At 44.0% G+C, this 26,121-nt stretch overlaps 3 protein-coding genes across 5 annotated transcripts; 1 reads left to right on the forward strand and 2 right to left on the reverse strand.

The window, feature by feature from the left end:
* Positions 1-1,900: 1,900 nt before the first annotated feature.
* LOC120906190 (fatty acid hydroxylase domain-containing protein 2) lies at positions 1,901-7,909 on the reverse strand. Of its 2 annotated transcripts, none has more exons than XM_040317694.1 (4): positions 7,795-7,909; positions 3,519-3,787; positions 2,736-3,440; positions 1,901-2,665 (listed from the first exon to the last, which is right to left on the reverse strand). In XM_040317694.1, the coding sequence occupies exons 2-4, from the start codon at positions 3,785-3,787 to the stop codon at positions 2,509-2,511; spliced, it is 1,131 nt and encodes a 376-aa protein (XP_040173628.1). In that variant the 5' UTR covers positions 7,795-7,909; the 3' UTR covers positions 1,901-2,508. The 2 variants fall into 2 exon arrangements, with proteins under 2 accessions (XP_040173628.1, XP_040173627.1); XM_040317693.1 differs by lacking the exon at positions 7,795-7,909 and adding an exon at positions 4,635-5,584.
* Positions 7,910-8,069: 160 nt separating this feature from the next.
* On the forward strand, positions 8,070-9,753 carry LOC120906191 (fatty acid hydroxylase domain-containing protein 2-like). The gene is made up of 3 exons (XM_040317695.1): positions 8,070-8,440; positions 8,680-9,310; positions 9,394-9,753. The coding sequence occupies exons 1-3, from the start codon at positions 8,329-8,331 to the stop codon at positions 9,533-9,535; spliced, it is 885 nt and encodes a 294-aa protein (XP_040173629.1). The 5' UTR covers positions 8,070-8,328; the 3' UTR covers positions 9,536-9,753.
* A 2,938-nt stretch (positions 9,754-12,691) lies between these two features.
* LOC120906382 (integumentary mucin C.1-like) lies at positions 12,692-15,098 on the reverse strand. 2 transcript variants are annotated; one of them, XM_040317995.1, is made up of 2 exons: positions 14,966-15,098; positions 12,692-14,870 (listed from the first exon to the last, which is right to left on the reverse strand). In XM_040317995.1, the coding sequence occupies exon 2, from the start codon at positions 14,622-14,624 to the stop codon at positions 13,650-13,652; it is 975 nt and encodes a 324-aa protein (XP_040173929.1). In that variant the 5' UTR covers positions 14,625-14,870; positions 14,966-15,098; the 3' UTR covers positions 12,692-13,649. The 2 variants fall into 2 exon arrangements, with proteins under 2 accessions (XP_040173929.1, XP_040173928.1); XM_040317994.1 differs by having other exon boundaries at positions 14,961-15,096.
* Positions 15,099-26,121: the final 11,023 nt, after the last annotated feature.

Below are 26,121 nucleotides of genomic sequence, written 5' to 3' on the forward strand. Positions count from 1 at the left end.
CAATGCTATCGCAACTGTGCGCTGTGTCAGAAAAAAAGCAATAGGACCAACCTCCCTCCCCCTTCCCCACGCCCTGGTTCCTCCAAAAACCTGGAGCTCCCTGGTAAGCAGGACGGTGAAGAAGTATAAAAAATAAAAGGAGGAACTATTGCAGAAATACTTACCAATCAAACTAAACAGATAAGCACGCGATCCGGCGCGGATTGCGCGGACTACTATGGGTTTCGAGCAGTTTTCGAGCAGTTTGATAGTACACGGATACATCACACACAATCAGCATTCGTGTCTAAACAAAAAGAAATCATATTTAACTAACCAATCGACCAGAAGTTTAACTAACTAACGGACGAAGGCTCCATTGCCCGACGAATGGCCGATGGGTCGGGCAAACTAAAGCGTCGTTTTTAAATGTGCTACCGGCGCGCTGTTTAAACCGTTCATCCGGCACCGGTTTGACTTTTACAGAATATCAGATTTCAGCAGCAGGCAGCGCAGCAGCTAGTAGAAACGGGATGGAGTTGGACGGTACAGTAAGATACATACATTGGACTCAAAATATTGTTATCTCTTTACAACCAAAAGGGTACAAACAAACCCACACAGACGCTGACACGCATAAACACACGCCGATTAGGAGCAGTTACTGCAGAAAAATATTAAATGTGATCGAGTATTAATGGAAACTGTACCGGTGTTGGTTTCAGTTTGTTTGCGTGTGTTTGTGTCTGTGTGTGTGTTTGTGTGCAGAAGATGGGTTAGAAACGAAAGAATGAGAACGAGAGATGCGACAGACAGGTTACAAAAGGGTCCTATTTAAAACAAACCACTACTAAAGCATCGCTAAAGTAACTCGTAAGCTACGTGGTAAAAGAAAATGCAAAGTCAAAAACTGCAGAAACTAAATATATCCACAACGACTAACCTGGTGGCGGATTATTGCGTTTTTTTTTTCTTTCTTTCTTAAACATCCCTGATTCTAGTGTAGGAATTAAAAAGATGTATAGTTATGTACTCTTTCCACTTATTCCATCACCTGAGAACGGCTATGCAGATCAGCCTCCTCCCGACTTTTCCGACTCGTCAGATGATACCATCGTTGCCTTGTAGACGACATCATAGACCCTTCTGACTCTTCAAAAGATGACATCCATCGCAAGAAGGCGACTTCAGCAAATTATTTTTACATGGACACTGACTGAGTTTAATTACCTCCGAAGTAGAGTTCATCGCAGCAGCTCATGTTTGGTTGAGATAAACAATATTGTCATGAAGTGATGACCATGAGATATCCATTATGGCGTTCTCTGCGACATCAAGCTAGCTGACGCATCTTTAGTCATGACTGAAAGGCAAAATAACTCCTCGTTTGTTCACTGAATCCGGTTTTGGTTATCAGAGAGACAAGCAACACATCAACATCATGTTAAATAATCCAAACAAGAAACTGAATCCCAGCTGGAATGTATGGTATTTGAGAGACCCAAAATGTTCAACATCTTCCACAAGACTCCGATGAATATATTAGATTCTTTTTGGAGTTATAGGATGGAAGTTTTTTGCAAGATCTCGACTCCCCGAGATGTCGGTATCATTCAGAATAGGTTTCTATGCTCTTTGTATTGAGGTTTATTTTTTGTCACAAGCACACAAGTTACAAGTGGCTCCAAATTAAACCTCTTGTACATGTCCATTTTTTCCGGATTTTAAACTGGATAACAAAAAAGAGGTACCAAAATTACAGACTTGCATAGGTTCGAATATTATTCCTATTATCAGAAGTGGATGTATCGATATCCACCAAACTTGTTTCTGTGATCTTGGTTTCCTTGAATCTTTTAGGTTGTTTCCAATAAATTTGAGTACTATTGACGATGTGTGTAGGAATTTACCACCAGTTGAATAGTGTCATCGTACGAAAAATCGCTAAAATCGTTTCCATTTATTTTATGCATACAGTAGTACAATCAGTGACGTCATCATACGTTCAATTTATTATGCTGTCAAAGTTTATTAAAGCATCCTTTCGACTCTTTGTGGCGCCCTGAGCGCAAACAAATCCGCTCATCCTACAGACTAGTGAATAATAGGAGCTTCCTCTTTTTCTCTCTCTCTCTCTCTCTCTCTCTCTCTCTCTCTCTCTCTTTCTGGCCCTGTGGGGAAATTTCCGCGACTGTCCATGTCGAACGTTGTTCTACTGTGACTTCTAGCGTGATGGTCCAGTGTGGTTCGTTTGGGTGTCTTTCTGTTGTGTTGCGAAACGTGAATAGTACCTAGCAAAAGAAGTATACCAAACACTCTGTTGAGCACCCAACGTTGAAGCGACTTCCTTTTCGCACTTTCGCAGAATGTGTCCTCCTACGCAGCTCGCTCAACCGGCTGCACTCCTTTTTGTAATGGATAGTCTGGTGCCGTGACCAGGATTTACGTACATGTGGGCTATGTGTGGCTAATGCTTGGTGATTTGCTGTGACATCCAATGTGTGTCTGTTAGGTGTAAAAATGTGTCAGTTAGAAGGCCTTTTTGGCCGGTTCGGGGAACGCCTCGCGGGCCGGTATGAAGCTCAGCATCATGATGTGCCGGGCGTACGCCTTGGTCGTGCGGAACAGTGCGTCCGTACCGTGGAGCCGATCCAGCACGCCCAGCACACCGAAACACTGGTTAAACCTGGGTAAAATTAAAAGCCACCAATCAATCATAAGCTCGACATGTCCCCCAATCACCCCCGCAGTCTTACTTGAGATGGTGAAAGTCGTGCGCTTCCGGGCTGGGAAAGAACGGCAGATGGTAGCCGGAGTGAGCGTTCAGCGTGGACAGTATCACGAGCGTAAACCACAGCCAGGCGACCGCCACGTGGCTGCCGAGCATGAAGATCCCCAAAAACGGTGGCACCAGATTGCTGAACACGTGCTCGACCGGATGGCAGTAGATGGCGGTGATCGCGATCGGCGCCGTCCACTCGTGGTGCTGCTTGTGGATGTATCGGTAGATGCGCCGGCTGTGCAGCAGCCGGTGCGCGTAGTAAAACCCAATCTCCTCGATGAAGATGCAGAACGACAGCTCCGCCAGCACCCAGTGAAAGGTGGGCAGCTCGCGCAGATCGTTCAGGCCGCGGAACCGCATCGCCTGGTACATGCAGTACGCCATCGGCACCCCGACGACCGTCTGGTTCAGCAGCACCGTCGCGATCACTTTCGCGAGCCGGCGCCGATCGACCGGCTCGTTCGTGCCCGGCTGCATCTTGTACCGGCGGATGATGGCGGGCCGGCAGGTCACGTCGAACAGGGTGTAGATGCCCCCGAACACCCAGTATACAGCCATCGTGAAGATGGTCGTGCTGGCCACCCAGAGGTGGGCCGGATCTTCGCCGGTGAAGTCGATGAATCGGTCCCACTGCGACTGCCAGAAGTCACCGGAGGCGCCCCAGAACCGCTGCAGATGCCTGCAAACAGATGCACACAGTGTAAGGGAGGGACTCGTTTTTTTTTTATGGGGCGCGCACTGCGCCGCCACCACCCACCAGGTCAGTGTGTTGCGGAAAGCGGCGAACCCGACGAGAAAGAAGCTCACGATCACGAGAAAGCTGTACAGGGAGGAAAGGAGGCGCGGGTTTTGCGGCTCAAGCGTGGTCGCCGGACTGGCCGGGCCCTGGCCGGGTGTGCTCCTTCCCTCTTGCACGTTCGGCGCGCTCTCGGCACCGTCCGGTGGGACGACATGAGGCTGCAGTTCGTCAGCACGCGACGAACCACAGTCGTCGGCCGGCAATGGGCTACTGGAACTGCTCTCCATCTGGGAGAGTTGGAAGGAAGAGAAACGGTTAGATAGCGGGGAGAGACAAGCACTTGCACGTGGCACTCAGGTTGTTTGTATACACCGCGTGTCACAACACATACACACATGCACTGTCCCGCGCATAAAAAGGGCTTGGAAGAAAGGATGCCAAAAAATCAATTCATTGATTTTTCATCCAGACCTCCCCCTCCCCCTTGGGTGGACAGGTGTCTGTGTGGTTAGGTGACCCCGTTCTACCCCGTTTCCCGTGCATTTGTCTGGTCCTGATGCGGGGTCCATTTTAATGACGCATTTATTTTTAATACGCACCAAGCAGCAGCCACAGCTAGCGCGGCCGTGTCGGTTTCGTTGCGATTACATAAATCAATTATGCCCCGAAGGTCAAGGGTAGTGCGTGTATTGTACAACACAAAAACATCCCCCTCTTTCCACCTCAAGAACCGCCCGTTGCTCCCACTAATTAGTAAGACGAGGGGCTTGGGATGATAGCAACACGCGCGCTTTCTCCCGCTCTCCGTTCCGTTGGGTTCCGTTTTGGACGGCAAATGCGCGTCGCTTTCAGTTATGCAACGGCAATGCTTTGGAGTGTCTGTTTTGATTGTTCTTGAACAGGGCTTGAACTCCAGGACCAGGCACACATCGCACGCGTTTAATTCGTTTTGAATAGGACACTTGCAAAACACCAGCTGGTAGCTCTGTTCGAAGACGTTAGGTCCCTTTAGGATCCCGACCAGACAACTTGAGATCTTCCCAACAAACGGCGTGTTGATAGTAGCGCTGCACTTTCTTTCTTGCTGAAGTTTGGGTCCAAAATCTGCGTGTGGTTAGTGAACGAAATAGTTACCTTGCAGTACAATGTTGTCAATGTTGCTGCACAGCTGATGTGTGAGTACACCAGACACCAGATGCGAACTAATGTCGCGCTAGCGACGGGCTGTAAGGATATTCGACGCAATTTGCCCGTACCACATCGCACCCGACAGCGAGAAAGAGCGAGAGACACATACACACACACACACATATCCACAGATGCATACGTTTGTGCTTTCCACCTCTCTGTTGCGATTGACCGTTTTGCCGTTTGGTGGTTGTGTGGTGTGCCGGAACATTGGACAAACAAAGCGCGCGCCCCAAAACCCGACCGTCCGAACCGCGCCACAACACAGACGAAGCTTTTCCGACGGCAGAGAGAGTGAGAGTTTGTGAGAGACATTGGGTGGGAAATTTGAGAAATGTTTTGCCGAGAGCGAGCTACAGAGGAAAAAGCGTGGAAAGGCTGGTGAGCATTTGTGGTTTCGGGACTTCAAAACAAATGTCGCGCTCGAATGTGTAAACAAAGCCTATGGTACATCTGGGAATATCTCTTCTTCTAGATAAATTTGGATAAATTCATTCTCCCTTTACAAGATGATCCTGTATAGAACCTAAAACCCTGCATCCTTTCACAATCTCTGTTGGTTCTCTGGCTATGGTTCTCCCCTTTCTTTTGACGACAATTTTCCCTCCCTCAGGGAAGAGCAACCGTTTGGAGCTGGGGAGTTCAAGATGTCCAGGATCTTATCATGATTTCGATTTTTTTTGTTAATTTGAATTGTCTAGACTTGATTACACAGTCTACTTTCAATAGGCTATAATTCGATATTCAAAAGCTGGGACTGTTTGTAATAATCCTCTCATCTAATTAATAACTATTTCTGAGTCTACATTAATTCCTACTTGTCATGCATCATCTGCAGTTCGTATTACTAGTGGAAGTCTATTAAATCAACCGTAAAGTATACTACTCTACTAAAGAACCTCTTCTGACAGATTAACGAAACAAAGATCAAGTTGATAATGGGCATCCTTAACAACAAGTTTCACTCTACATACGTACCATGCATCGGGGAGTGGACTGCGTAGATGTTCAAACTTCATCTCAGGAAAGCCTTCTTCTTCTATTTGGCGTGACATCCTACGCGGACATGCCTGGCCTATACAGGCTATCGAAACTAGGCTTGAACCCATGATGGACGCATTATTGAGTCATTCGCGTTGACGACTGTGCCTCAGCCATAAGCTCCAATTAACAACAGGAACATCGATTTATTCGCAAGGCTGTTGCATCATGTATGCTGCATGTTTATTCTGCCAATATCTTTCTCCAGACGAAATGCATATACCTATTGATATGAGTAAGTGGCAGTCTAGTTCCTGTAATTGATTCAGTCCGTGACCTTGATTCATTTGTTAGGATTTGTTATAAGTGTATACTAGGGATATCAGAAACCCTTTCATCGTACAGACTCCTGGTCTGTGCTATCGTTTGTCATATTTTAGAGGTTGTGCATGCATTGGATGGTCCTTTGAGTAACTTCAATAGGATAGATGGATGGAGGAAATATGATTTTGCGTTTCCTCCGATGATCCAGATCCATAAAACTTGCAGCTCCTTGCAGAGTACTTTAGCACAGATCACGGTAGACCATACTTCTTTGTTTCTCACAACTCAATGTCCAGCGAACGGTTCGCTTGCCTCCTCCCACCGACAACCGACACAAACGCCGAGTGCATTCGCGCGCGTCCTCTACCGAATGCACTTTTGCACTCTCCCCCAATTCCCGGCACTCTCTCTTTCTCTTTCTATATCTCTCACGGGTTTCCCTCTCTTTCTCTCGCGCGTCGTTGTATGTCTCACACTGTTATACAATTCCGCAAAAAACGCCAGCGCTCTTTGTTGCTTCGACGTAAAACGACCAGGCAGGAGAGTCCAATTAGCGTTGCATGCGCTGCGTAGAAATGCAACAGACAACAAAGCGTTGGACAGTGAATAGATTTTGTGTTTTTGTTCTCTTCCCTCTGTCTCTCTCTCTCTCTCTCTCTCTCTCTCTCTCTCTCTCTCTCTTTTATTTTGTTCCATTTTCTGCACATTGTGGGTGACGAATGACTCAACCTTTTTTGTGTTTTTGTAAGAAAGCGTACAAAAAATGCAAAATACAGGAGCTAACAGAGAATCGTTCTAATGCTGCTGTTGCCAACCAACTTCGAAAAAGCCTTTGCAACCCTTGAAGCATTATGTTTATATCAGCTTCCTCTCTCCCTTCCCGCTCCCGCTCCGTTGCCCATCCCATCTTCATCAGCCCTTATCAAGGCGTGCGCAAGCGGGAATAATGACTGGAAGACTGGAAGCTGAGAATTGCTCCATTTCCTGCCATTGCAAATAAATAACAGATGTGGACTGCTTACTAGTGGTGGAAGCTCGGAATCGGACCTATCCGATTCCGTGTTCGGAATCAATTCCGGAGCCGATTCCGGAGTTGGTTTCGGAGCCGATTCCGGAGTTAAATCCAGGCTTAAATCCAGAAATGGAGCTAGCTCCGGAATGAGAATTAGTTTTTGAATTGAAATAAGAAGTGTGGGAAGCGAAATAAGTCCGGGAATCACCATGCGTATAGATAATTAACAAGAAAATTTTGATTCTTTGCCGCTATCAACCGCTATCATGAAGCATCATTAGACCCAAACGCCTATTCCTATGAAGATGCCGAAACCGACTCCGTTTCGAAGCCAATTCTGATTTCGGAGTCAATTCCGATATCGGAGCCGATTTTGATTTCGGAGCCAATTCGGGAACCGATTCCGATTCCGGAGCTGATTTCGATTCCGAAGCCGATTCCGGAACCAATTCCGGAGCCAATTCCGGAGCCGATTCCAGAATCGATTCCAGAAACAGATTCCGGACCTACTATCCGGAATCGATTCCTGAAAACTTCTGAGCTAGCCGGAATCGATTCCGACGAAATCTTCATTTTTCCCATCACTACTGCTTACAGGGTCACACGATGACATAAAAAAAAGGAAATTCGCTGACCACTTCTCCCCACCACCACTCGTCCAAGGGCAGGGAGGGCGAAACACTTGCTACAAATGCTGGGCCGGCGACTGACGCGCAATCCGGCCTAATCTCGACCGCGATTAAACCGCTCAAGAATGCGTTAAACCCAAAAAAAAAGCGAAGGTCTGACCTTTTTTAATCTTTAGGCCGCACTCTGGCGCTCTATATAGCGGGGACGGACAAGTTCGCGGTCAACATTAAACGCGAACGGCGCACCTCTGGACGGCGTAAAAATCCAAGCGTCAATAGAAACAATCCGCGCGCGAGTACGCAACGCGAAAAGCGCATCCGCGATAGAGAGAGCACACACACACACATGAGCGCACGCTCCGCGAGGGTGTAATTGTAAAGCAATTGAATCTTCAATTGCCTACCACCACCACCATCGGCGACCGAAAAACAATCTCACAATCAAACCGAACCGCGCCAGCATCGCGCACACACAGAGGCCTTTCTCTCGGTGCGCACGCACACAGCCCCAGAGCCGGGCGTGTACCGATCAGGGCGCAATACTTCGCATCTCTTTATTTGCAAGCCGTGCACGATCCGGCCAGATCAGTACGTGCGAGTCGATTGAACGGTGCGAACGCGCATGCAGTGGGCAAAGTGCGCACAAACGAAAATTACCACACACATACACGGATAAACAGAGACAGATGTGATCATGTCGCTCACGGTGGAGCTGTTCGATCTTCCAGCACACCAGTTCCGGGTGCTTTGGGGCGCTTCCGGCAGCATGTGGCAGTCGCTGTGGGACCGTTTCCTCGACTTCACCGGTACGTGTGTATGTGTGGGTGTGAGTGTGCAACATCCAACAATCACAACAACAACAACAACAACAACAACAACAACACCATCAACCGATCACAACACGATAATAATCTTATCGTTGAGCCGCTTTTCAAAACGCATTTTTGTTCGCCATGGCCCAATTTATGTACATTTTCTCCCTCTCTCTCTCTCTCTCTCTCTCTCTCTCTCTCTCTCTCTCTCTCTCTCTCTCCCTCCCGTACAGGTGATAACCCGCTCGCCCTTTGGACCGTCGGGTCGTACGTGTACACCTCGCTGGTCTACTGGAGCATCGGGCTGGCCTACACGCTGCTGGACGTGACCGGGCGGCCGGCGGTCCTGCGCCGGTACAAGGTGCAGCCCGGCACGAACGAACCGGTCGACCCGGCCCGGCTGCGCACCGTCATCCGGCAGGTGCTGTTCAACCAGTTCTGCACCGGGCTGCCGCTGCTCTTCCTCATGTACTACCTGCTGCCGGGGCAGACGCGCGACACGATCCGCCAGCTGCCCACCTTCGTGACCGTCGTCTGGCAGCTCGCCGTGTGCATCCTGATCGAGGAGGTGATGTTCTACTACAGCCACCGGTTGCTGCACGACGGCCGCATCTACCGGTACATCCACAAGCGGCACCACGAGTGGACGGCCCCGATCGCGATCACCGCGATGTACGCGCACCCGGTCGAGAACGTGCTCAGCAATCTGCTGCCGATTGCGGTCGGCGTGTGGACGACCGGGTGCCACATCTCGGTCGCGTGGCTGTGGTTCACGCTCGCCATCTCGAACACGCTGCACGTGCACTCCGGCTACCATTTGCCGCTGCTGCCCAGCCCGGAGCAGCACGATTTCCATCATCTGAAGTTAGTTAGCGGATGGCAATGGGTGGAGGAAACGCAAATTAGAACAATTATTTTACACATGTTTTCGCCTCTTCTTCTTCAAGATTCAACCAATGCTACGGCGTGCTCGGTGTGCTGGACTGGCTGCACGGCACGAGCGAAACGTTTCACCGGTCGAAGCAGGCGAAGCGGGACTACATCATGACCAGCCTGGAGCCGGTACGAGAAACCCATCCCGATCAGTAGCTCCTGTAACGCAACGAGCGTGTCCAGAGGGGAAATCGTCTTCCGAGGACCATTTAATATGTTGTTATGTTAGAGCAGCCGCTATATGACTAAGCTTGGCTGGTATCAAGCCCAGCGAAAAACCTGTTTTGAACCAACGGAACAGGAGCAAAACACAATTACAAAGAGAGTACATATCTATATATTTTTATAAAATAAACATAAAATGTTTGCAAAAACCTTGTACTGTCGCCGTGCTCCGAGAGAGCAGTTTGTGCCCGAACTGAAATAGCAAATGATCCTTGCTCGAAGTTAATGGTAGACTAAGTAGAGTTAAAGGAAAATTAAATTGTATGTCGAGTAGATGATTGCCGTAGCCTCCACAGGACTCCCGTTACCATGCTGAAAAGGCCAGAAAACCCGGAAGAGGAATTGGTTCGTCGGCTTTCCCTCCGATCCACTACTAGCAAAGTCAACGTTACGCGCGCGAGTCATCATACCTATGCAGTCTCATTCTTATTCTTCTTTTTTTTTTTTAATTGAAATTCATATAAATTAGACAATTGGAAAGAAAAGAAAAATAAACATCACTATCATCATCCGATGTCGGAGAAACTATTACGCTTTAAACACAAACAATTGTATATTGCAATTGAAACAAATGAACTCTTTATATGAGTCGCACAGGACCGTCTAACACCAGCGATTGCCCTCTGATTGACAACTCCAGTGGGAAGCGCATTAAATGTTCTTATGCCTTTGAAGAATAGGGAATTGCTGGCTTGAGCAGACAAATAGTTGGGCATTCGTGGTGCATTCGCTCAACGCGTTCCATACCCGTGGACATCCGTGCCACGCTCCAGGTACTCCGGTAACATTCCGTTTATTAATTTAAACACAAACACCATGGTTTGATACACCACCCGTTGTTTCACTGACATCCTTTGAAGGATGTTTAGCCATGAGTGCAGAGGATGTATATTGTCCACAGTTAAGGACAGCTCTCATTCCTCTGTTTTACAGCTGTTGGAGTCTAGTCATCTGGGCCTTATTTGCTAGAAATAAAATTGAATCGCAAAAATCAAGGTGAGGAGCTGTCGCCGGTTGCTGGCGTGCCGGTAGAGATGCATTTTACCAGATAAACGGACCACGTTGCGAAGCCGAACTTTCACTCCTACTTGTTTCGCAATTTTACTTATGGTGTTGTCAATATGAGATACAAACTTTAGCCTCTCATCCACCGTCACGCCAAGATATTTCATCTCCGTGACTGTTTCAATAATCGCACCACCCAGTCTAGTGTGATTGGGCAAAGTGACTTGTTTTTTCGAGGGTATGAGTAATTTAGTTTTACTAGTATTCAATTTAAGATTTTTTTGTTTTAATTTTAACCATTTTTCCAACGACTCCAAATCTCTAGTTATCATGCTACCCGCCACCTCTACATGTTTATGAGACACAAAAACTGCCGTACCATCTGCGAAAAGGTTGACATCACTGCTCTTCAAGACCTTTTTAATATCATTTATATATACAATAAAAAGAATGGGCAATGTTCGAAATAAATTCTGGAGCCGATACGATGCTGGAATCGATGCCGGAGAAGATTCCGGAGTTGACTCCGGAGCCGATTCCGGGATCGGAATCGGCTCCGTCATCGGCATCGACCTGGGAATCGCAATTTGCTCCGGTAACGAAAGTCAGAATTAACTCCAGTAATGGAAATAGCTCCGGAGTGAGACTCAGTTCTGGAATTGACTGCCTTAGAATCGCCTTAGGGTCTCTTAAATATAACTAACAACAACCAATACTTCTTGCTTTGACGCTCTGTATCAAATTAATTATCTTCGAGTGGTACTCACGCTCTAAAAATTGCTGAGCAGCAGTGTGTAGCCCTTTGGACTTTGGATGCAGTTCAGCAGTGAATGCATCGATTAAGAGGGATTTTAAGTGAATGGCACTCATTGTGCTTTTGCACAAAAAAAAACCCCACAGCGAGCAGTACTCATTACATCTCGTCAATCAGCTATTCAAATCATTATATCCCAAGCAATAGAGACAGTACTCCCTATTTATCTATTATTATAAATTCGTAACTGTTGTAAATGTACCTTACAATTCTTTCCGTTTTGACTAAAACCATAAAGGAAGCCTATCAGCTTTTCAAGGTAAAGCAAAAGGAAATCTTAACTGTTTAGCTGTGTTTTACACACACTCCCAGCACGCAATCAAATACAGCTCATATCAGCCAAGAAATAAGCAATTAAAAACGGTTAAGCCACCACTGGTGGAGGGTTAAGCGCAGGCTATCTTGCCCGCGTACACCAACGCCCCAAGCTGGTCCATTTGGGGTTCCACTGTAGCAGTATCTCAACAACATCTGCTCAAAACAACAACAACTAAACTACGAAACTGATAAGATCGAGCAGTGTGCGTGTGTGTGCGCCTCTGAGCGTGAAATGTTGGTCATGTCGTATCAAAAGCTGACTTGCTGCTTTTCTCTTCTTCGGTGGCACAACGCTCCTACCGGGCATATGAAGCCTGCGCCGTATAGAGGGCTTACCAGACTTAGGGACTATCGTTTTATCACACCCACTGGACGGCCAAGCCACAGATAAGGGTCCGGCAGCGCAAATAGTGCACAGTTGGGCACTTAGTTACGGGATGACCTCCATAGATCCCGTTCCACGTACTTGGCGTAAGGATCTACCCCAATGAGTACTAATTGAAAAATGTTAAGCTTTGATGTCGCGTGATTATCACCCACAGAAAATGTCACGACCAAGGCGACTGACCAAGAGTTGATAGCACAAAATGTCACCAAGCGTGTGATGGTCGCACCAACTGTTTGAGTCTCACCACTGATCATCAAAGTAGAGCACGTGACGCGGACATAATTTTGCTTCAGCCGGAATTTGTCATGACTACGTCAGTGACATTTTGCAGAATTGTTCACAGAGTAAAAAAAAGTCATTACATAGTGACTGACCAGCCGTTCGTCGCAAAAATGTCACGATGCATACCATTGGATCAACACCAATCGTTTTGAATATCACCTCTAATTATCACAATTGAGTGTACGTGACGCTGACATGGATTTTGTTTCAGTCAGAATATCTTTTATGACATTGACATTTTGCAGCACTGAATTCCTTTGAAAGTATTGAAGTTTAAAGATTTAGAAAGCAAAGCAAAGCAAACATTTCATTATTAACTGGTGTGTTAGTGTGTTCCTCTGTTCGCTTCGAAGTATATTTTGTCATAATAATATTTAAAAAAAGAAATACGTTAACAATACTTGTTTTCTTCTTCTCTCCCTCTTCCTCTGATCTAGAGATAACTCACAGTAATAGTTCCAAAAAATTGGTTTACCTTTTAGTTTTGTTACTTTTTCATATTTTTTTTCTTCTGTTATCGCTTTTTTTCACTATATCGTTTCGCTAAATTTTAACTCTTACCCTGTCCTACCCTTCGTACGTACGACTATTACTACTACTACTACTACCAGCGTAACAGAGACATGAACGAAACGTACGAACGCTTCCTTTCTGTTTTGTTTTTTCTTTGCTTTCGCATTTTTATGATTTTGTTATGAGTTTCACGTTTTCCATTTCCCTTTTTTGGCGGCTTGGATGGGAGGGGACTCATCCCGACCGGTTAACCCTTCGCCTGTACTACACCTACAGTGTCTGCCTGCTCTGCTGTGGAGAAGGAGAGAGGATTTGATCCTAACCGTGTCTAGCTCTGGATTTTTTGTGGGTTATACGGGCAAGCGCACGTGGTGTAACACCTTCGCGAAAGATTTCTCTAAAACTACTGAACAAAAAAAGGCAAATTAAACGGAAATGTTAGCGGTTTTAGTTGCGTGTCCTGACCTCACAGACAGGATGGGAGGGATGTACGTTTCTACTAGCTAGTCTAAAGATGGGGCGATCGCCAACGTCCCCAAAAGATTCTCTGTCGGCTCGGCCGAAAATTCCACAGTAAGAAGGGGGGGGAGGGTTAAAGGGAGAGGGCTTCAAGAAGGCACTTTATCGCACATTAATTAACGTTTGCTGTTCCAATTTCGCTGGAAGCGGGAAGGAAGATGAAGGGCCACAGGGCATGGGAATGCGGGGGAGGGGGGAGGGACAACTCAGTAGTTGTACATGCCGTCGATCAGGAAGTCCATTCGCCGGTAGTGGCGCGTCAGCCAGAACTCCTTCGCCCGCCGGTACGACAGCAGAAACAGGCCGAGCAGCAGCGGGATGGCGAAGATGAGCGTCACGATCGGGACGATGTACTCCCGGCGGCCGTTCGGCAGGTCGCCGCCCGGCGGCAGATACTCCTTGGAGAACTGGGCGAGCGGTTCGTCGACGCGCAGCCGGCCGCTGCTGTCCACCTGCGGATCGTACGGTGCCGCCCCGTACCCCGGTTTCGCCGCCTGCAGCAGGTTCGGCTCGTCCTCGATCGAGTAGGTGATCTTTGGCTTCTTTGGAGGTTTGGTGGTGGTGGTGGTCGTGGTGGTACTTGTCGTTGTAGTCGTTGTGGTTGATGTGGTGGTGGTGGTGGTGGTGGTGGTTGTGCTGCTGCTACTGCTGCTGCTAGCCGCGACCGTTCGCTGGGTCGTTGTTGCGTTGGCACTGGTGGGCGGCCTTGATTGTGGTGGCGGCTGTACCGCTGACGCCGACGTTGCTGAGCTCGGTGCGGTTGAGGACGCGTTTGCACTGGTGATTGCAGGTAGGGTGGAACCGTGCGCGCCGGAGGAAGACGTGGACTCGTGCAGCGTCGTGCCGGTCGTTGCGTTTGCCTGTCTGTGGGCCGTACCGTTACCGGACGCACCGACTGTTGATGGGTGCTCCGGGACGGCGCTCCTCACCGGGACGACCATATCGTTGCTCACGCCCTTCCGCGCCACTATCCGCTGGCCCCGGTCGGCGTGGTGCTCCTGCTGGGCGCTGACCGTCCCGTTGTCCCGCTCACCACCGTCCGCCAGCATCGCACCGATCACCTTCGCCACGGTGGCGTTCACATTCGGGGCGTCGGGGTGCTGTGGTGGCGCACCGCTTCCACTGCCCCGGGCCAGCAAGATCACACCGAAACACACGTAGTACACGAGCGCCGTCCGCATCTTGCTGCTACTGCTGCTGGCAAGTGTTTGTTGCACCTTTTTGGCAGACTGTTTCACAAACAACAACACAACGCTGGCGGAGCCCCTTTGGCCTGGCTGGATTATGTTACCACCGTGTCTTCTCTCCCTCTCTCTCCCTCTCTCTCTCTCTCTCTTTTTCTCTCTATTACACACACTCACACACACGCACGGTCTACTTCATCGTTGGCAAACACGGTCGCAATCTCGCAAGCTTTATTTGTGCGGCTGTTGGTGGGGCGAATCGAGCGAATGGATGGATTAGTTTCTTTGCCTTTTCTCTACTCCCTCCCCTTTCCTGTCCGCCCACCCGCTCACCTTACTTGGAAAACAAAATACGTGCAGCCCTCGAGGATGGGTGGTGTATCCACCCCCAAAACGCCCCAACTGCGAAGTTTTGCGCTGGCAGCACGAGACGGGGATTTTTGGTTTGTTGTGACACCGCTAACGTCGTCACGTCACGCGGGCGGCCAAAATCCCCCAAGCGGCAAAAAGCCCGCTAAGGCTGCGCTCTGACAACTATCCGACAGGACAGACACATCTCGGTCGGTATGAACGAGCAAACTTGCACCGACGGGAAATGAAAGATAGTGTTGATAGTCGTGCAATTGGACCAAACGACCATTAGATCTAATATTCGCTTTTTCATTATGATTATCGCATCGCAAATGCCACAAATCCACTAAATGACCACTAAACGGGTTCTAAACGACTCAAGCTCTCAACCTAAAAGGAAAAGATAGGCCCGTGGCAGCGCTCATCCGATGCGATTTTATCCGTATTAATACAGTCATTATCCGATATACGCTATCGTACGGGACCGAGCGCAATAGCGTATCTCGAGTGTTCGCGTATAGCGGATTCCTATGGAAAAATAGTTTACACTACCGGTTCGAGGGTTGAAAAATATCGCCACAGAGTTTTGCATTAAAGTTTTTTGTTATAAAATAGGTATCTTTTGCACAAATTTAATGCAAAATGCATTAAGAACATTAAGGAAATTCAAAAAGAGCATAAAATATTTCAAAAAATTAAAATATTTGCAAAAAACACATGGAGCTGTCAAATTTAGAGGAATCGCGTACTGCGAATTCGCGTATATCGAGTATCGCGTACTACGGATAATTGCTGTACACGATGCGCAATCTCAGATTGATCTATTGATCAAACCAATGAAGCTGTGGAGCTTTTATTTTTTTTCTATGGATATTCAATTTTCCAGTCGTTTAAGTTTAATCTGTGGTGCTTGGGAAATATCGCCACAGAGTTTTGCATTAAAGTTTTTTGTTGTAAAACAGGTATCTTTTGTACAAATTTGTTCTCTTGCGTTAAGCTCTGAGCTATTTCACTTTATTAAATATGGTCTGCATTATTCGGTTGTTAAAGACCAACCCGTTGAAAGGTGTTAATATTTGATAAATTCTCATTTCATTTCGATAATTATAATAAAAGGAGAAATGAGATACATATTTCTCCCATCCTGATAATGAAGGGTGAACATAATGTAATTATTATGTTTTTTAAAAGGTATTATATGTTTTTGCTTCACATAAAATTTTGTTTGTATTAATTATAGCAAGAAAATATTAATTTAAAAAGAACTAAAAAAAAAGAAAAAAATCATAAAAATCAGGATTTGAACACACGCCTTCTCAGTTTGGAACCAAAAGCGTTGTCACTGCTCTATTTGGCAGTTACATTGGTGAGGGTGCCAAACCAGTATATAAACAAGCTAAGATGGCGGCAAGCTATCTGTTCTCGTTGAATCAAAAAGTTGAAAGATTTCGAAGAGAACCCGTTACAGCCGAGAAAGTTTCGGTTGAAATCTTTATTCGCCTTCTAAGGCGACTAAGGCCTTAAATGCCTTCTGAATGCCTTCAAAGCCGTTTAATGCTGGTAGGGTGGTTATAAAAAACATGCCATGAGACCACCTGGACTACATACACTTTGATGATATATTCCATCACCTGATCTCTTCAATGAACCTTGGGATTGATTGATTGATTTATTTTTATTTATTTATTTATTTATTTATTTATTTATTTATTTATTTATTTATTTATTCATTTATTTATTTATTTATTTATTTATTTATTTATTTATTTATTTATTTATTTATTTATTTATTTATTTATTTATTTATTTATTTATTTATTTATTTATTTATTTATTTATTTGTTTGTTTATTTTTTTTTATTTATTTATTCATTTATTTATTTATTTATTTATTTACCAACATTGTGTCTTGCACTTTTGAGGCTGTGACAAATAAAGTACTTAAAACTTATCCTACACCTAAATCCTAAATTATTCCCTTAACATCTCCCTTGATCCAGTGTCACCAAAATTGAAGATTAATAAAATTAATTAATGTAAACTTCACCGGTCATTTTTTCGAGCAGGTACTGGAATCTAATACTAGCTTTGAGGCTAGAATAATCTAGACTGAAAATCAAAGGCTAGTTTTGTGTGTGGTTTTGTATGGAGTGAGTTAATCTTTATCTAGGCCGGTTGGCCATAAAAAAAGATTTTTATTTTACACAAACAGGATTACTCCTGACTAAAGCTAAACTATGATCTATATCTGGCTGACTCTAGACTTCGACTTCGACTGACTAAACCTAACGAGCTAATGTTCTAACGAAGCCGCTGGTTGCTGGCTGCATTGGTCCGTTCTCACGATCGGTCTGCGTGTCGCATTACTTGCGCATGTCGCCGTTGTCCGCTCGTGGCCGGTGTAGCGTTACATCTTCGTCTGCTCGTAGCCGGTGTGGAATGCCAGCTTGCAGTCTGGTTTCTAGCGAGTCGGTCTAACTCCTCCCTTCTTAGATGACTTTGCCCTCAAAGTCTGCCGAGAGCATGGAATGTTGTGGGTTTTTTCACGAAGGTTTCTATGTGGTGGACATCCTGTCGGTTGGTGTTGTTCGTTGGAATGTTGAGGCTTATTTTCGTTCTTCTTATACTGGTAATGAAATATAAAATTGCTATTGTTATCAGAACAATTGTCGTTAGCCCAATTGACCCAAAGATATGAAGTTTCCATGTGAGTGAATTATTAACCAGGCTGATGGTATGTAGTTTCTCTCTGTGCTGCAATGTTATGTTTCGAAGATGTTCAATTGAAGGTTCGTCTCTGATGCCGTCTTCTTTAGCGATAAGGCCAAGGGTTGATATATATGGTTTACCGGTTATCGAAACTTCTGTGCTGGGAAAGAGTTCTCCGTTAATAAAGATATTGCAGTTGTGAAATCGTATGAGATATGATCCATTAAGAATGTGGTTTATATTGCTGCAGTTGGATGAAATTTCGGCAGTGGCATCATTCAATAGAATATTCGCATTGTTAATGTGTTTAACTAATCCCGTTGAATACACCTTTTCGTACATACATTCTGTATGCTCCCCTTGTACGAGTTGTCGTATGCAGCGTGAAGGCTCTTCCAGATCTTTACTTTCGCAAAGCTGGTGGCTGCTCTGATCGATACAGGGCTGCGGTAATTCGAACATATGGGTTAGATTCCGGATTATGTAGTTATGCTTGATTAAGATTCTCTTATCATTTTGTATGATAGAGTCGATATAGTTGTACTCATAAGTTTCATAGGATAGACGTGGAAACTTTAGCATAAATATCACGTGTGTTGAATTCATGGTAACTTGTGCTGTGGCTTGTGTTAACATTTCTTCAACTGATGTATAGTAAATGCCATTTTGTGCCAGAAATTCTGCAACGGTGTTTAAGTCTTCTATTGATAGTAGTTCGCTATTCGGTATCCCATGCTTAGCGGCTTGTATGGCTTCTTGGAGTGTTTTTATATGGGCTTGTAATGCGTCTAGGTTTGCTATCTTAATGATCTGTTGTATCTCAGTTTGATGTTCCCTTTGGATCCTATTCTGAAGGTCGATAACATGATTAGCAATATTGGTTGTTTCTTGGAATCTTCTGCTGAGACCATTATTGATTAATAGCTGCTCGTTGTTTTGTAGGATGAGCGAATTCAGGGTGGTGTTGATTATCGTTAGATCTTCTGCGTCGGGACTGCCAGCTATCCACTTCCAGGCGGTACCTATACTGTTCCATCTTTTCGTTCGAAGTCTACGTGGCCTAATCTTAGAAATTGTGGCGTTAAGTTTTTCGAGCTTCAAATTAATTAAACTTTGCAATGGGGATTTTCCTGTACTGTTTGTGCTATTTTCAAAAACTCTAGAAATTATCTCTTCTAGCTCGGTAAGATCAATTGGATGAATCGTCCTCAAGTATCCGATCCTAATTTTTGCTTGTCCTAACGGAACAATAGCCAATGGGTTGTTTGTTATGTCGAAAATGTTTATGCTAGCTTGTAGAACACCATATAGGGTGAAAAACGCGATTCTGTAATAGAAAATTAATTAAATCATAATTATATCATTAATTTTTTCTTAAATTTATTTTGTGGATTTTTCGATTGTTCGAATCTATTATATACGTTGGATGATTTTCCTTAACTACCACTGTCTTATAACGACTGTCACGCTTATTCATAGTTTTATTTTTTCATACGCAAATTGATTCGGTTCGTAATCTTGGTACTTATCATCTTTAATCTTTTCATTTTTTTCTTCAAATATTTTTATAATTTTACTCTCAATTTTTTCTTTTAATTTTGATCTATCTCTAAATGAAAGTTCTTCTGATTGCTCTCCAATATATACTTTTCTGGGAGTCTCTTTTGTAAAAGAATGAATAGTATTATTATACTTATACACGGCTTGTTGTATTAAGGTAATTAAGCTCATGTCTGGATTCAAACCTTTTGTACATCTTGCGATTTCTCTGATCGTGGAGTGACAACGTTCCACTTGTCCATTTGACTCTGATCTATTCACTGGTGTCTTAAAAATTGATACACCTAAATTTAGTATGGACTGCTCTATGACGTTCGATACAAATGTACATTCGTTATCAAATATAATTTGTCTAGGCAAATTCCAATCGTATAATAATTGTAGCAGTACTTCCTTAACGTCTGCTATGGATTTTGATTTAATTGGTTTTAATTTCAAATATTTCGAAAATTTGTCCATTGACGAGATGAATAAAAATTTGCATTATACGCAAATATATCAACATGAACAATTTCTCCTGGATATTTTGGGATTGGTGTTTTAACTGGTATGTATTCAGGGGTCTTCTTTCGTATTTTTCTACTTTGCAAGTTTCGCAGTTTTTAACATATTGTTCTATCTTGTTTCTCATGGAAGGGAAATAAAATTTTTTTACAGCTTGTAATGAATTTTCCTTAGCGTTTCTATGAGCAAAGTTATGTATTTTACGAATTTCTTCTATCTGTTGTTCTTGATCACAAATGTCTTGAACTTGAGTTTGTGAAAATCTTGCTTTCATGGTTGATATATTGAATAGATTTTTAAAGGTTTCTTGAATGATCCCCATGGTTGGCTCATCAGTGAATATGCCATTTATTATACCAGGTATCATGAATCTCTTAAGTTTGTCTTTTATAAAATCGATTGAAAATTGTGGTTCTATGAAAGTGTGCCTTTTAAACTTAGGAAAGGGGTTTACAAACTCGTAGGAACTAATAGTACCTTTTGAAAAATTAATTGGTTTCGGAAAACATTAATTGGAGCTTCGGTAGAAGGGATAAAAGAAAGATCATCTTCTTCGGCAGAGTGTTGTGTAGGAGTTAGTGAGTTAATTTGTATGCGTGAAAGAGCATCAGCTACCACGTTGGTTTTTCCAGGTTTGTAACTTAGCTCATAGTTATGTTCCTCTATGAATGCTTTCCATCGCTTTAATTTTGCATTGTTATTTTTTGGTGACATTGCATATGTTAAAGGTTGGTGATCTGTTAATATTATTATTTTTGCACCGTAAATGTAATTACGTAGAGAATGTAAAGCCCAAACTATAGCAAGCATTTCTTTTTCGTTTGTAGCATAATTCTCTTCTGTTTTTGATAGTGTTCTAGATATGAATGTTATTGGTTTTTCAACACCATTAACGTTCTGGGAAAGAACAGCTCCGACTGCTTTGTCAGAAGCGTCGGTAGTTAAAATAAAATCATGATCAAAATCGGGGTATGCTAAAACATCATCGGATGATAAAACTTCCTTAAGAGTTTTGAAAGCGCGTTTGGCATCATCATCTAATTTTATCGGAAAATTTTTAGATTGATTTTTTGTAATTTTGCAGTGGCCTTGGCCATCCTCCCCTCTTAAAAGTTTTGTTAAAGGTTTTGCTAAAGCTGCATAATTTTTAACAAATCTTCTGTAATATCCAGACAGTCCTAAAAATGATCTTAGTTCTCGAATAGTTTGAGGTTCGGGGTATTTTAAGATACTTTCTATCTTTTTCTCATTTGGTTTCAAGCCATATTCTGAAACAATGAATCCTAAGAATTCAACTTCTGTTCTTAAAAACTCTGATTTGTCTGGCTGTATTTTAAAATTGGCTTCTCGTAATGTATTCAAAACAATTTCCAAGTTTTTCAGATGTTCGTCGAATGTTTTTCCAAAGACTATTATATCGTCTATGTATACGTGACAAATTTTTCCAATATGTTCTCTAAGAACATCGTCCATGACTCTCTGAAAAATCGAAGGTGCATTTTTCAGACCGAAAGGTAATCTTAAAATTCGTATTTTCCATTATTGATGGAAAAGGCGGTTTTTTCGATATCTTTTTCTGCTAAACGAATCTGGTGAAATCCCGATGCTAGATCGAGTGTTGTAAAATATTTATTATTTCCTAGATTGGCAAGTACTGTTGAAGTATCGGGAATGGGATATCTATCGCTTTTAGTTTTCAGGTTTATTTTTCTGTAATCGATCACAAGTCGATATTTTTTTTCGTTAGATGCGTCAACCTTTTTGGGAACTATCCACACAGGTGAATTATATGGTGACCTAGATGGTCGAATTATACCATTATTTAATAATTTTTTTTTTCTGTGTTTCCACTTCCTGTTTGAGGGACAAAGGGTATGGGTATGACTTACAGTAAATTGGTTCCGTATCATTCGTGGCTATGGTTGCTTCTACCTTTGTTGTAAAGGGCAACTTTTCGTCGGGTGGCTGGAATAAATCTTGAAACTTGTTAAGAAATAAATGTAATTTTTCTTTTTCTTGGTGGTTAAGATGTGTGTCTCTTATTTCAATTCTGTTAACTTCCTGTAATGGATGAAGTGAGAGAGGTATTATAAAATTTTCAAGAACTAGATTGTCTCTTTTAGCGTCTACAAATGCTCCCATTTCTTTGATGGTATCATAACCTATTATGGCGTCAAATGATTTTAGTCCCTGCAAATGATAAAATTTGACATTTACATCGGAATAAGGGGCAAATATTTGAGCTTGTGAATATTTTGTGATGAGTAAATCTCCTCCCACAGATGATACAAAAAATGGTTTTATAACGTCGTGAGAAATTTTCGCATGTAAAGGGTTGATGAAATTTTTATTAGATCCAGTGTCGATTAGAATTTTAATTTGTTGACCTGCCTTACCATGGTATATAAAATATGGTAAAGCTGATTTTAACCTAAAAAATTTAATTCTGCTTCGCGAGAAATTTCGTCGTAATGAGAATTTTCATTTAGTTTTTCTTGCTTTTCTACATTTCTCATATATCGTTCGTATGACGCCTGACTTTCGACATCATCATCGTAGAGATTATCTTCATATGAAGTCGGTTCTAATTCACGTCGCGGAACTGCTTCAATATTGAAAGCTCTTTGTCTTTTCAATGGACGAATGTTTGAGGAGTTCGGCCTGTTCGCATAATTAACTTGATGTGACCTAATTGATGGGTCTATTTCCATTGGTTCAGGTCCATTTTGGCGAAAATTGTTTCTCTGCTGTGTAAAATTTTTCATCTGATTTGGTTGATTAAAATTTGTGCGCTGAAAAATTGGTCTTTGCTGATTTGGTTGATTCCAAACAGGACGTTGTGTAAAATTTCCTGCAAAATTTTGAATCGGTGGGTGGTGCGCAAAATGAGGTCTTACGTTGTTCGCTGTCATTGGTCTTTGTTGGTGTTGGAACACTCTTGGTGGTAGATGAGGTGTGGGCAATGGTATTTGGTTTCTGGGGGCTGACGGGGGTGTGTTAAAATGTTTTGGTTTTGTTAGCATCTTACGGCACTCTAGGTTTTGAAAAGAAATGCAATAGCTGTAGGCTGCTGCTAAGGATGTTGGTTCGTAGTTACGAATAAATTTATAAACGTCCCCATCGAGACCTCTGATAAAAGCATCGATCGCTTTCTTGTTGTATGTTCCAATCATAGCTTTCGAAGCTTCCGGATGGTTAAATCTATCGTCTGTCTGTATCTGATTTGCAATAAGTGAAAGAAGTCTATTAACCTCGTCGTAATAAACTTCCAAAGTTCGACCTTTTGGTAGACACTCATAAGTTGAAAATCGAGAGTTTCCAAATCTCGCTTCTCTCCATAATAAGTTATGAGAGTTTTCCTCATCATATTCCAATTTATCCCTACGTTAGATGCTACTAAAGCATCGTTGGCTTCACCTCTAATTTTTCTACGTATGAATTTACAAATCATGTGGAATTTATTTTGCTTTTCCAAACTATGGCTAGATATAGTTTGGTATAGTCGGATTATCCCATCTACGTCATTGATCCAGCTATTAAGTTCACTTGGGTCACCGCAGAAAATTGGGAGATCTTTTACAACTCCAGGGATTTTTTCGAAAGATTCGGGATCTACTGCACTACCATCTTGTTTTGTAAAAAAAAGTGGTGGGTCTTGAAAATCATCTGTAACATTGCTTTCACTAAAACGTGCTTCTAAAGCTGCAATTCTGCCAGCTAGTGCCTCCATATCTTTGTTTGTTAGTTTTTCTTCGTTATCTATAGATTTTACTGTGACTGAGAATTGTCGTAATGATTGAACTAATTCCTCCAGTTTGACTTAACTTTTGTGATAATGATTTTCTTTTCACTCACTAATCACTCACTTTAACACTGATTATAATGTTTTAATATTTTTGTCGCTTTAATAAATGTTTATACTTACTATGATTGAAAGTTTTACTTACATTAATAAATTCATGCTTCACCCTTCTTACGGGGCTGGTTGCTTCACCTCCTCTGACGGGGTTGGTTTTCTGTTGCTCGGGCCTCCGGTGAATTTTTCCTTCTCGGTGTGTCGGCGTTGTCCCTTTCCTCCGGCAACGAGTTATTGGCTGCTACCGGCTACTTAGGTGCTCATACACACGGCTGCAATCTGCGATCGGGAGATGTTCTAAGCACGGTGTGATTACGCTCTTTCGCGATCACTACTCGTCACTTGATTTTCACTTCACTAGAGGTCCCTATTCGGGCGCCAGTTAATCTTTATCTAGGCCGGTTGGCCATAAAAAAAGATTTTTATTTTACACAAACAGGATTACTCCTGACTAAAGCTAAACTATGATCTATATCTGGCTGACTCTAGACTTCGACTTCGACTGACTAAACCTAACGAGCTAATGTTCTAACGAAGCCGCTGGTTGCTGGCTGCATTGGTCCGTTCTCACGATCGGTCTGCGTGTCGCATTACTTGCGCATGTCGCCGTTGTCCGCTCGTGGCCGGTGTAGCGTTACATCTTCGTCTGCTCGTAGCCGGTGTGGAATGCCAGCTTGCAGTCTGGTTTCTAGCGAGTCGGTCTAACTAGTGTTTACATGATTTCAGCCTCCAACTGTCAAACTCCATACAAAAAGCTGACTAGAATCGTGAAGGGCCCCAAAAATATGTTCAGCCTGAAACTGAAAATCATATCCTGTTGAAGGTTAACCGAGGCGCTACAAACTAGTGTTGGGTCATACGATTCATTTCACGACCCGACCCGGAGTCGGGTGCAAGCCAGTCGGAATCGATTCCGACCCGTGGGTGCAGCGGGTGCGCTAGGTCGGAGTCGGAATCAAATCCGACCCGCGGGTGCAATGAGTTCGGGTCGACCCGATAGATCAGTAGGTGCGAGAAAGCATAAGCGACTCCGACCCGTTGGTGCGGCGAGTTCGTGTCGGGTCGGGTCATATTGAACCTATCTTGATCCGACCCGACCCGAACTCGCCGCACCAACGGGTCGGAGTCGCTTATGCTTTCTCGCACCTACTGATCTATCGGGTCGACCCGAACTCGCTGCACCCTCGGGTCAAACTGAACCTACCGTGACCCGACCCGACCCGAACTCGCTGCACCAACGGGTCGGAGTCGCTTATGCTTTCTCGCACCTACCGGAGTCGTTGCACCCACTGAACCTACTTGTACCTTTCGGGTCGACCCGAACGACTCCGGGTCGCTTACGGATGGCTCCGACCCGATAGGTTCGGGTCGACCCGCCCATCACTACTACAAACGCTTGTCCCATAAAAAGCGTCAATAAAAAAATAGTTTCATACCCCTCGATCATCAACAAAGCGAATTGGTTTTCTGGGAAACACCCCGTACTGTAACCGGTTTATACAGCTACGAGGTATAGCACAGATAGAGTCCGTTTCCTCAAAGAAGCATTTTGAAATGAAAGTTCAAAAATCACACATAGATTGCTGGTTACAAAATAGTTATTAAATTTAAATTTTGATCCACACCTCAATCTGTACCAGCTTTTATCCTCAACAACGATGCTAAGGTGAGACATGGTGGCTAAACCGGCTAAATAATGAAAATTTAATGCACAATCTACTCATGACATCGTATCAATATCTTGGGCGATGCATATATAGCAGCTAATATCAACCGGCAGCACGGTTTGTAGCAGACCGCTGACAAACTTCAAAATCGGTTTGAAACACAGTTGTGACTCAACATTCCGGCCACTCACTCGCATTGCCAAACGAGCTACCGTTCGTGCTAAAATTTCAACAAATTTTCGTTATAAAACGTAGCTTTCGGCCATCAAACTGAACAAACATCCAAATTTACGCCGAGATCAAGCAGCCGAGTGTAGCATCACGCGAGCGAGAGAAAGCAGAGGAGAGCCTTCGGAAGCGCACAGATACGCACTTGGGGTAAGTTTTATGGCCCTCGTAAAGTAGCCTCTCCGCAGGGCGGTGGCTTCATGGCTTTGCGCAAAATAATAATAATAATAATCGCAACTGGCTCACACTTGCGCAGCCATTTGCCGCACTAGCGGGAAGGCAGTGCTGAGGAGTTAAGGGCGTACGGGACACTAAATTCGATTCCTTCCGCACTCTCGTACAGTGGTACTACTTGGGCCGTCGTCGTTCGGCATAAGGTGCTATAGTCCTTGAGCAAACATCTCCACCAAGCCAACGAGCTGCGTACGCACAAAATGCCTTCCCAACGACGAAACAGACGAGCGGCGCGGCAAGACCGCAGAGTAGTGTACTTGGTGCGTTCAGGGCGTCAACGGTCATTTAGGAACTGGCCCTACAGAAACATAATAAATCCGTTGCGTTTGGCCAATGCCGGATTCTGCTGGAGAGGGGTAGACGATAAGGTGCACTGCTTCGACTG

The sequence above is a fragment of the Anopheles arabiensis genome, chromosome X, assembly GCF_016920715.1.
Source record: "Anopheles arabiensis isolate DONGOLA chromosome X, AaraD3, whole genome shotgun sequence".
NCBI classification, from domain to species: domain Eukaryota; kingdom Metazoa; phylum Arthropoda; class Insecta; order Diptera; family Culicidae; genus Anopheles; species Anopheles arabiensis.